The sequence below is a fragment of the Numenius arquata genome, chromosome 4, assembly GCF_964106895.1.
Source record: "Numenius arquata chromosome 4, bNumArq3.hap1.1, whole genome shotgun sequence".
NCBI classification, from domain to species: domain Eukaryota; kingdom Metazoa; phylum Chordata; class Aves; order Charadriiformes; family Scolopacidae; genus Numenius; species Numenius arquata.
This window is the reverse complement of record NC_133579.1, coordinates 6425035-6437623: the sequence shown is the minus strand read 5'-3', so window position 1 is coordinate 6437623 and position 12589 is coordinate 6425035. Positions and strand designations below refer to the sequence as shown.

The 12589-nt window shown below is 38.6% G+C and overlaps 1 protein-coding gene across 2 annotated transcripts in view; it reads right to left on the bottom strand.

Moving 5' to 3' along the window:
* ARMC1 (armadillo repeat containing 1) overlaps positions 1-12117 on the bottom strand; it is a 32059-nt gene extending 19942 nt beyond the window's left edge. The window contains exons 1-3 of one of the 2 annotated variants that reach the window (XM_074146363.1): positions 11978-12117; positions 9573-9773; positions 5819-5910 (exon numbers count right to left, since the gene is read on the bottom strand). In XM_074146363.1, the coding sequence (XP_074002464.1) occupies positions 5819-5910; positions 9573-9764 (284 nt within the window). In that variant the 5' untranslated portion in view covers positions 9765-9773; positions 11978-12117. Of the gene's footprint in view, positions 1-5818; positions 5911-9572; positions 9777-11977 lie in introns of both variants that reach the window. The other variant, XM_074146364.1, reaches the window with a different exon arrangement.
* Between the last annotated feature and the right edge of the window lie 472 nt (positions 12118-12589).

Sequence of the window (12589 nt, the reverse complement as noted above, 5' to 3'; positions counted from 1 at the left end):
AGAGTGGAGCCCCACAGCTCAAAGAAGATGCACCAGCCACCAACAGTGTAATTTTCTAAAAGCACTTACCTTCTAATAGACAAAATGTAACAAAGTGGGTAAAACAAGGAGGTTTGGGAAAGTAACTGGAAAGGAAAAGCCAGTAAAGTTAAAATGGAATAGACAGAGAGACCTGCTCTTGCTCCAGATGATACACTGCAATTTGTAAATCATTTCTAAAAACAAAGATTTCAGAACCTCCTGCTCACAGAAATATTTAAGACATAGGATAACCATGTTTTTCTCCAAAAACACAACTTCTCAGTACAGAATCACAAGTATGGTAGAGTCCAAAAATAATCATGCAACAGAATCAAGCTTCGCATTACCCCATCTCAACTATTTCTCAATTTTAATGGGTAAAAAAACCCCTACATTCCAAGGATAACTGTTGAGGTTTGGGCCGGACTGGCCACTGAAACTGAAACATCACAAAGTGATTCAAGTATAGAAAAATTAAATCTCTACAGTCTGTAAAAAGCTATTTCCTTCTCCTTTGCAGACAGGAATTTAAGGATTCCAGTCAACAGCATACATGTATAAATGCGGTAAATGTGAAAAGTTTACAGAATGTTTCAGCTATAATTTCTCACACAGTGTTATCTTGAAGCCAGTTACGATACGATAACATCCCCTTCATCATCAGATATCCCTTTAAATAACTAGTTTGCTTTCTTGCTAATTAATTCATGGCCTTTGCCCTGTCTTCCCACAGCCATTCCTCCTTTCTCACAAAGGAGAAAAAGAAGTGTGTCGCAAAACAGAAATGATAAAAGTTACATCCCTACTATTTTAATTTCAGCAAATACTACCTGAAATACTTGGCTTTTTTTTTTTATTGTCAGACGTCATAAATTTAAATTTTGCTGGTTTCAACAAATAATTAAATTTTCAAGAAGTATAGGTAATTAAGACTACCAAAAATTAAAACTGAGGAAGAAGTTCGCAATTATAGACTGCATGTATTTTACCAGATCTGCAAGGGACTCTAATTAAACACATATTAATTGCCCTAATCTTCTTAGGCAAGTAATAAATTGGAAGAGCTGATTAATGCACTGGATTTAGTTCAGCTTGTTAAATCTGACACCCTGGCAAAGGAAGACTATCTTGAGAAGCTCTTTTAGCTAAGTAATTGGAATTTTACTCTCAGTAATTTGCCGTTCCATAATAAGAGCTATTTAGTATATTGACTCTTCATCAGTTTTTTTTTTTTAAAATACATGTTAGTTATATTTAAACAGTACCATTATGCTGCTCATAAAGATTATGAGAAATTACGAACTTTGACCTTTACTGTCCATCAAAAGTCACTTTCACACTGAACACAAATTAGTATATTTCCTTGTAGGCTATAAATCCTAATTAATTTTAATTCTAGGAGCTGCTAATAACATTTTATAAAGTCCATACGGACACATTAAGTCCTCCATACAATTCATAAAGCCAGCAACTAAACCAGTTTTCAATATTAAATAACTGCTGATGACTGTGGGAATACAATGAAACACCGTTCTCCAACAAGCCTCAAATTCTCCTCTCCTTTTCATCTACTTACACAAACACTTCTACACATACACTCACAGGTACTCAACCACCTGGCAAGGGATGCAACATTTTTGTGATAGCAATAAAACGGTATCAGCCATACAAAAAAAGAAAAAGTTTGGAAACCTGCAAGTAGGGATTTTAAAGATCTGATTTCTGTCCAACACCATTACTACTCTTCGCTTATAACATGGAAAGATGCATCAAGCTTCACTTAAAGGTAAGCAGATGTGGATGAACAAATAAGAAATCTCCCCTGCTAAGGAAAAAAATAGCACATATAGAATAGGGCACCAGAAATTTTTATATTTGAAAAACATTTTGAAGTATTCCATAAAACTTGAACAGCTTCTCATATGTCTTAGAAACTGTGGAAGTGTATAAAGCCTTTCACATGAAGTATCTCAGAAAGTCATACATGTTCCAAATCAAGTTCAGTCTGAAAAAAAAAATAATCCTAAATATATAAATAACTCACTGCCTTCAAGTTTTTGTTCTGTACTCCTCAGAGCTGACATTTCATATTTCTGCTCTAGAGCCTGTAAGTTCCAGTCTACATCTAAAATCTGTTCCTCTTCTGTTAGCAAAAACTAGTGTTCATACATCTTGAAAAATCACTGTCACAGTGAAAGTAAAACCTACCCTTTGTTCCTTAGCTGAAATGTAGTATCGACTAAGGAGTCAGACAAACTTTCATTTTAAGCAGCAAAATGATTTTCATGAATGGAACTATAATGCTTATTATAAGCAAATACCAAAAAGCTGATCAGATAATACTAGGGAACTCTTAAGTCATGAAATGAGACATGAAGGTACCTCAAAGAACTACAGTTAAACGTGAGTGTCTCTCAAACATTTCCTACCTATTTTCCATGATGCAGTACAATTTACTGCTTATCACTGGATAAACAGGTGGCACTCAACTTCAACTCTCATCCTCGGTAGTCTTACAAAGGAAATAGCACTTTCCCTTCACAATAATGAGTTTAAACAAGTGCTATATTCTTCTTCCATCGGTTGTGTATTACTTGAAACAAAAGGGTTTCGGCCTGTGCCTGACGCTCCTATCTACTATCACAAGAAATCATAAGTAGCAAACCAACTCCAACTATCTCCCAGTCGGTAGGATCGACCACCTAAAGATCTGTTAGACTGGTTACAACAAGAAATTCCATATCTGAACTTGAGGTCTTTATAGAGACCTTCAAGGCCTATAAAAAGACACTCAGATGATGAGCAAAGCCCCCAGGTTTCAGGATTCCCATAACCGAAAGCAAGAGAGAACTGGAATTCTAAACAAATTCTTGACTTCTTAAGCACAGCCTCAGTTCAGCGCTGCTGAATATCAACTTAAGTCTGAAATACAAACACTCAGTTTGCAACTCGCCTCTTTGCGCACGAGCTCCATTTCAGTGCTTGAAAAGCCATAACACGGCTTCATCAGCGGCAGAACAGTTTGTCGTCATTCAGTACCGAACAGGGAAAGCCACTGGATATTGTTTAGTTAAGTCAGAAGTCAGTGAAAGCGAACAGCAAGAGTTACAAAATCCTCGATGAAAGGAAAAGATTCAGGCCACAGGATGTGCTTAACCTGTCAAGAGCAAAAAGCCACCGATTGCAGCTTCTGGTCCAGAAGATGCTGGCTTCTGTCTCGCTTGAAAGAACTGGGCAATAACTGGAAAAGCAGAATACTGACAGAGGTTCATATCTCTTTGTATGAATTGTTTACATTTTTGTAACACATCAAAAAAAACCCCACATATCTAAACCCCAAATTAAACTGTGGAAATCATCAAAAGATTTTAGATTAGATAGAGCGATGAGTTAGATACACAGATTCTGGAAAGTACACTGGAATGCACAGCATGAAGTCATTTAGACAAAAGCATTTATTACTGCACGTATTAATGTTTAGTTTCAGTTCAAAGGACTACTATATCTTCTGCTAAACTGAAATCACATAAAAGCCAGAATCTGCTTTTTGTAAAGCAAATCTGAAGAAGGTAGAGACCTTGTCTTCTCCCCTACAGATTTTCTAACAAAAAACCCCAAACCCCAAACCATTGTTTTTTTGTGACACAAATAATTCTACATCTATCTTCTCAGCACTTTCCTACCATCTTTCTCCATATTTCTGCAGGCAACACAAAACTTAACTTCAGCATTTCCTGTCAACATTAAAGCCTAAAATCCTGACAAGCACATGACAAAGTCTTGTGTCTGAAGATGCTATGCATTTAAATTTTCATGATATCACACTTTCCAAATGTTACAAGCATACAAATCAAATGTACGTTCTTACTCTTGCCAAAGAGCTTTCTAGAAAAAAAGAACACCTACAAGATTTCCAGTTTTTACTAACTTATCTCTCCTTTTGGGCACGTTTCTGAACTCCACACTCATTTGGTCCTTGAAATTGAAATGTAGAAAAAAAAAAAAAATGTTGTTGAAGAGATTTCCATAATGTTCTTTAAACAAAAGTTTTAATTATGACTGTTTCCTGAGTAATATTTGTAAGCTGCAGAGACTGATAATAAACTACCATTCCCCTTTCAACAACTTCTTAGGCATGTCTCTGTGCTCTAAACAGACACATAATCTATACCAAAAATAAATTCTTATGAAATACATGCTTCTGTAATTACCTAAACATTTCAGTTCTTATAGGTATTATAAAAGTAGCAAGCAAAGTATTCCATATATTTTACCTTTGTTATGTTTATCCTTAAAAAAGGCGACCACCATAAGACCTAATTCTATTTCCCCCCATGCATCCTACTAAAAACACCTATTATTTTAAAAGTTATAATTATTACATTATGCAAAAAAAAAGAAAACTACTCACTTCTGAATTCTAGTCATTTAGTTCATTGGCCTATTAAAGACATTTGTTTTAAATCCTCATGTTTTGGGTAACTGGTGAATAACAAGACGATATTTAGGCATAATGCTGACTTTCATGCCAATACATAATCTTATTAGTTACAGTAGAATTAACGAAGTCCTTAAAGGTAAACAGTTTTAATCTTAGCTCACATATCACATAGGACCTGTGAACAGACCAGAATTTCCCCTCCAATTCTTCAGGTTCATACTTTTAGATAAGCAGTGTCAAAGAAAGAGATACACAATGACAAATGATGCACCACCAAGAACTGGAGGGGCTACAGGATGAAGGAATTAGCAAAGTCTTGCCTTGGGTAAAAGGAAGGTGTAACATATACCACAAGTGATACACTAGAGATTCAACTAACATATTAAAGATTCAACAGCTTTCCACTTGAATCTTTAATATAGAATTTTGCTTCTGTTTCATCCTTTTCTAAGTAATTGTTTTAAACATTTATCTGAGACACAACTCAGTGCAGCAGTCTGATTTCTGCCCCCCCCTCACAGAACAGTCCCTCACATCAGAAAGTGCAGTTAAGCAGAGCACTATCACACTCTACGTAAAATAATCACCTTTTGATAATTTGATGGCAAATTAGCTTTTTTGCTATGACAGACTGATCTTTGAAGGAAGTTGGGTTCTTTTCTTGCTAATAACAACTCATCTTAGTTCATCATACTAATTTCCACTGATAAGTGCACATGTGCATCTACTCCAGCATGCACATATCCATACATCTTCCAGTATTCAAGACTCAATGCTCAGCGATCTTAACAAAATCCCACAGTCGCAAATTTTAAGAGACATAACCCAGCTGAGACATTCTACAAAGAAACTAGAGACCACTACAAACCTCACTAGCTACTGCTCCACCTGCAAGATGTTCCCTCACACAGAACTGCAGATACATGCCTTCAAAAATACAGCAAAACAAAGATATTGCACATACGATTTCCCTTCCCAAAGGTGGGATTCAAAGAATTAACGTCCCAGATGCCAACCAGTTTCATCAAATGCTCTAGTGTAAGGCACCTTTATACAACTATGAGAAGGATTATAAGAGAACCTAAAGGGAAGGGACAAAATGAGTTATCTGTAGAAAGAGCAAGAAATCTGTTGTTTGGCAAATGAGTTTCAAATGAATTTTTCTTGTAGACAACGGTCTAAATACTTTGCTGTACTACAAAATGAAAACCAGTAATTGCTTGCAGCCACAGAACTTCAACAAGGAATAACGCAGTATTAAAAAGTCGCTATATGAATTCAGAGTCAAAGTTTTACTTTGCATCAGAATGTTATGCTTACACCATCTTTGGAATCAACAACGCAACATAAACTTACTTTTGTATTACATTCTGCAAGCTGAGCATCATACCCAATTCGCTTTTCATCTTTTCTCTGTTGGCGCGGCACTCGGCCAAATAGCGAAGAGCCTGAAAGGAAGAAGACCACGGCACATCAGCAACACGTCCAGTACATTACCATTCATTTTTGTTAGTGTACACCCGCAAAACATTTGCAACTCGAGCGAGAAGATGAAGACTGTTATCACCTACTGCGAGCATTAAAAATTATTTTATTCTCATAAATACAAAGAAAGCACAGAATATCTAATCTATGGGAAAAGGTTGAGAGACTGGGTTTGTTTACACCAGCTAAGGGAGTCTAAGGGACAACTAACAACTGCCTACAACTACTCAAAAAGCCTTCACGAAGATGACTAAGCCAAACTTTCCTCTACAGCAGCAGAAAAGGTGGAGCAGCCACAGACTGCAGCTTGGGAAGTTCAAATCAGGTATCACAAGAAGTTTTTTTTCACTATGAAGGTAGTTGAGCACTGGAACAAACAACCTAGTGGGACTGCAGAATCAACAAGACAAAGCTACAACTGACCTGAGCGTTGGTGACAGTCCCAATTCAAGCACGAAGCAGAAGTGAATCACCTCCAGAAGTCCCTTTCAACAAACATTTATGCGATCTGAGATCTAAAGTCATTTTTTATACACTATGCTTCTACTATAATTTCCATCAATTCTACGCGCTACCCCAGTACTAGAAAACTCACCACCACCAAGTTTCTACTGCCCACAGAAAGAAGTCTACCACAGTTCTAAGCTTCTGAAGACTAATTGCAACATCCATCACTCCACGCAGGGAAAAGAATACAAGCAGCAGCAAGCTGCTTAGGGTATTATTACCTAAACTGGGAACTGATACTTATTTGTTGCCCAAGGTTTTGTTTATCTGACTTTTAGGGTAGACTCTTTGCACAAGTTCACATTGCTGAGCCCAGTCAGCATCTGTATATTTGCATGACCTTCCCAACATCATAACTTTTCCAGTTAAAACGTCAGTCCTTCTTTTCACAAGACATCTCGCTACTGTTAGTGCCGACAAAGTTGTCTTAGAAGCAACTTCCAAAGGTGTACTGTGCATCGTGCTTTAATCAGTGTTTTACTGATGTAGGTACAAGACCTTCACTTGCAGAATCCTGCAATACACAAATACAGTGGTTTATAAAATGGGTTTTGTGATAGCCAGGTTTAGAAGTGCACCAATTCTTTAAATATAGTCATATAATAGCTATGCTGCTCAATAGCTGCTTTAAAAATAACATGTTCCTTAATCCCTTCAGAGGTAGAGAACTAATTATCTGGGTTTTTTTCTAAATCATCTTCAGCACATATTAGGTAAAATTCAAGACCATTTTATTGCCTTTTCAGAAAGTCTGGCTGCTGTCTGGCACAATAAAAACCCTAAATGTGATTTTTGCTATTTGTTGATGTGGATCAGTGTCAGTAATTGCAGTTTCTAAATGCTGTATATCCATTTGTTTTCTTACTTTTCAACTAGGGGGAAATACCTGAATGACAACTCTAACTACTAACTTTCATGTTAAGAAATGCATCCTTACTGATGGACAATTTTTTCTGATTTTTATTAGTCTCTGTTCAGGCAGTTTAGTGAGGGTGTAATGTTGTTGGACAAAGAAAAACCCATTCTCTTAACAGCTAATTACTCAGATGAAAATGAAGGCAGTCCCTTTCCCATCTGTCAGATACTCTTTATATACAAATGCAACTTCCACTAAAATAAAGACTGAAGACAAAGTTATCAGAACAACTCAAGCGACCTGACTTTTCAACACTAGGAAGTCCCATTTCCCTTGCCCCCCACGGGAGACGCAAAGGTCTGCACCTTCACAGAAGTCGGATCATTTATGCTAATTAAATCACAGTCTACTGAACGCATAAGAAAAATCATTATTATGGACTTTGGCTCAGCCTCCGTTCAGCAAAACACTTACCTACATTAGCTTCAAGCTCACAAGTAATTTCAGCATAATCAATAGGTCTATCTTCTCCATACTTGAATATAGAAATACACTGTTGTCAATCTTAATAACAAAAGACACCTTTGATGTTTTATAACTGAAATGCTAATGTAGTTTCTTCACTTCAGAGTCCTATTTTTAAAAATTTTAGTCCAAATTTAAGAGGACAAAAAAAAAAAGGCAGTATTGCCTGTGTTACTTTTGATTTTTTTTTATTTAAAACATTCAAAACTTGTAGCATTTGTAGTGTACCATAAAGAGTTCCTGGAATCAAGACTAGAGAAAACTATAGAAAAATACACCACTTTCTGATCAGATAGAAAAAAGGACTGAACTGAAACTGCACATGGGGAGGAAGACAACCTTCCTGAAAGATTTGACAATGTATCGAAGTTAAATAGGGAACTATTGTGATTCATACAGACTATTTATAATCTCAGCTATGGGAACTGCAGAATGATAAGAATATTTAAAATAAGAAATTTAAAGTCACTGCTGTACATTCTTTTATTAGGTACAAACTTAATGGAAAATCATTACATTTAATGATTCCCATTCAAATGGAAGAACCTTTTTGACCAATGAGATGACTAGAAAAAAACAAAACGACCCTTCAGAATGGAAAAGTACAAAAAAGATGACTAAAAGTTATCAGTAAATATATTAAAAGCTGCAGAACCTAAAAAGTCATGAACACAAGGAGTCTGCCTGTTTTCACAGTAAACATCTATTTCTGACTAGAATCGGGGTCCTAGGATATCACATCGTGTCCTCTAAATCCTGATTCTTAATCCATCCTTAACCATAGGTTATCACTAAATGGAACAACAGAGCTATCTCACATTCCTGCCCAAGGCAATGTCCTTAAAACGCAACTTGCATCATACCTGGGGCTGTGGAACCACACTGCGAACCGGATTATCCCTCATCAATCTGACAGACTCAGTCCTTTTTATGTAGCGTTAATTTTCGTAACGTGACAACAGGCTGATTACCGAATCTCATGCAGGCAGTGAAAATGCACAGCCCAAAGGAGCCAAGGAAGGAAAAAGAGAGCGAGACATCCAAACAAGATCCTCTTTTAAGACCACAACCTAAAGAAACTGCACTGGAAAGGAAACCAATGCAACATATTCACAAGAAATGCAACCTTAACTCAAAGTTCTATCGGTGAAGAGCATTATAATCTGGCAAATGCCGTGGCACGACCAGCCTAAAAGCCAATCAGCTGGACACAGGTTTCCTGGATTATGGGACCTCATTCCCTGAACCCAGAAGAGTATCTGAAGACACTGAATAGACACAAGTAATTCCAAGAAGTCCACTAATATTCACCGTGAAAGTAAAACAAATTATAAATACAGAATTATAGAATATACTATTTTTTATTTTTTTTTTTTTTACAATATGAATGTCGAATCACATATTTACCAAGTATATTTATTTATACCAAGTATATTTACCAAGGTCCATAACTTCATCTTAAGAAAGAGATTTAAGGGTGCTTACCTCCCTCCACACAAAAAGTGAAATAGCTGTAGTAGGGAAAAATGCAAAGTAAATTATTCTCTTCCAAAAAAACATAAATACTCCTGGAATAATGTGTCATTGCTAAACAATTTTTGAAATACGTGTTTGTAAAAAAAACACGTATAAAGAGTATCAACATAACATAAACCCAGGTTTTATTTTTTACATTTTTACTTATTTAAAGTCACAAAACATTCTACTGACGTACAAATTTATCTCCAGAATACTTACTAGTAAAGCTGAATGAACAACTGGAGGGCTGGGATGGTCCAAAAACAGAATAAGACCTGGCAGGCATCCTTGATCCTGAACAATGGCCCGTCTGTTCAATGGGTCAGCTGCTAGATCTCGGAGTTGGTTAACGACAGAGAGTGCATCGGGCTCCTCACTCATAGTAGAATTCATTTTTTCTGCACCATGCATACAAAACACCTGCTGAAAAAAGTATCTCTATTACTAATACCACAAATTTTATCATCAATTAAAACACAAGCACATAGGTACTGATTTGTTATGAGCATAAAAGTATTAAGAAAATATATCAAGGACTAGAATTCGTGGATGGAATTGATAAGGATGCAGACCTTGAAATTTGTAAACTGGAAATCTGAACTTCGTATGCAGATAACAGGTAGGTTTGGTTAATAATATTTTGATCTCTTTTCTATATGTAATAACAGATCAGTCAGCCTTTAAGGGAATATGTATGTGTTGGTTTTTTACACTACTGACAAATATTTCTGAGAAATCCATCGTTTTCTCACAACAAGGCATCCTAGAAGTCTATAAACATTCTTCTGTATAAACACATGTAAAATCAAAATACGTATTTTCAGAGTACCTTCAGCAATAACAGAATTTTACATAAAGATGAACCAGAAAAGACAGTAAAAGATTAACACTACATCAAGAGCAGAAAACATTAAGTTCTAATCTGGATCTAAATATCAAATAACTAGTGTAATGCCATACTCACTGAAAGGCAAAAAGGGTTTTAGAGGGTGCGGTTTGGGTTTGTTTTTTTTCTTTTCGCTAGTAGGGCCCTCTCAATAACAAGAAAGAAAGAAGGTCACGCCTTGCTCCAGCCGAAGTCCAAGCCAAGGTATCAATTTCAAAGGAGACACGTGTTAGCTTGAGTGTGTCAAGATTCCAGAGTTGTTTAATAAGGAATAACTACTTTACAGGCAACAAAACTGTAAGTTTATTCAGAGAAAATGCTACATCTTGGTGCAAAAAACTAGTTCCTCAAAAAGACTGATTATGTGCCTCTGAAACTACTAAATGCCTGCTGTGGTCCTGGTGTTGCCAGTACCAACTCATGCCAGTAACTTTCCTTAGGGCACGAAAGCGTGAGTAAATACGTATCGTTAATTTGAGCTCTCTCATTTTTCTCCTGAATAAAAATAAAACAAATTAAATTTGTAAGCGGTCACATTCTTTTAAGGTCATTTCCCAAACAAATAATGTTGTACAATATTGTTGTTTTCTTGCTGAAGGTAGGCCTTCAGCAACACAAATTAATCACACTCATAAAAAAAAAAAAAAAAAAAAAAACACAAATCAAAAATATGCATGTTGGTTATAATAATTTCTGACATTTTCACATAGAAAAAATGCTGTTAATCTCTCAGTCACTGCTCCTTCCGTCAAGAAAGAGAGTGCTAATGTGAAAAGTACATGCCAATGATTAGACTCCAGGCTATTTTTCTTGACTATCAAAAGTCAAAAAGAGATCAACTGGGAAACACAGCAGCTCAACCAATAAATAGTAATTTATATTTCCAAAGCAGACAACTCAAAATTTAAAAATGACAAATCTCTGTTAATTACTAATGGCTTTTCATAGTTAGCAGAAGAACTAAATCAAAAATCAAGCCAGTTCTGGAGCTGATGCTAACCAGTCTCTGACTTACAGTTCTGCATCCCGAGAACCAGATCATTCCTACAACTCCCTCCATCCTGATCGCCTTTTGCCTTTTTCCTTCTAATCTCCTGAAAAGGCACGAAGCCAAATCTTACTCCCCTCCTATCCTATTAGTCCACACACCTCCTCCACAGATCCTTCTCCCTCACTCCTCAGCTACAACTGAGACAACTTAAGCCCTTACTTTCTCTATCACCCACAACGACCACTTTTACAAAAACTAGGACCCCCAGCATTTTTTTTTTAATGAAAAAAAAAAAACAACAACAAACAATTAAGTCGTTTTAAAAGTTTGAAGAAGTTATCTAGAATTTGGGGGCCTAGCAGATCAGTTAGCCAGGTACTGGCTCTTTTCGCCTCCTTGCAGTTTTGAGGTAAAAGCTTCTCAAAGGCCCCGCGGATCTCTCTGTCGGCCTCACTTTCCGCTCCTTGTCCTCAGCGGGGAGGCCCAGGAGAGGAACCGCCACAGCTTCACCCCTCGCCTGTCACACTGAGCGGCGGAGCTGACAGCCCGGCCGCGACAAGGCCCCGGGGTTCAGCTCCCGTGACCCCTCGTCTGGCGGAGGCACAACCCTCCAGCGACCGACCGACGTGAGCCCCGGGAGGGACCTCAGCCGGCCCCGCCGCCGAACCCCCCTCAGGGCCTTCCCGCCCTTCCCCAGCCGTTCCCCGTTCCCGCCCACCCCGACGCGGCCCGTTCCCTTCCCCGTACCGTCGCAAAAGACGAACGCGGGCGGGAATCTCAGCCCCGCGCCCCCATCGCCCGCGGGAGCGGCGCGGCCTGCGGAGAGAGGCGGGAGGAGGCCGGCAGCAAAGCCCGCCGTACACGCACCGCCCGCCAGGGCCCGCTCTGACCCCGGCACCCCACCACCACCCCACAACCCCATTGGCCGGGGCCTCTCCGCCACTCGCGGCGCGCTTTGTTCCTGTCGAGGCGCGATTGGCCGGTGGCGGGGAAACGGTGCCGCTGTGCACGTCGGGAGTCGTAGTTCGAAGAGGGCTGCAAGGCCTTGCCGAGGAGGGAGCAACGGGGGGAGACATGCTTCTTATTCCGATTTACTTTTAGTATTTTTTTTTTTCCATAGATGGAATCTGAACTCACTGCTCAAGTGTAAACTGTACCGTAAAACAAGATAGAGCAAAATGCTGTACAATGCACTACAGCCGCCAAACAACTACTGCCGGCTCTCCCTCCTCCCCATCCCGGGGCCCCTTCTTATTGGAGGGGCCCGACCACGTGACCAGGCCGAGTCACTGCCGGAGGGGCGAGGCGGGGCGGTTCCACACGTCCCCTCCGGGCCCGGTGGATGCCGGGTAGGTCACC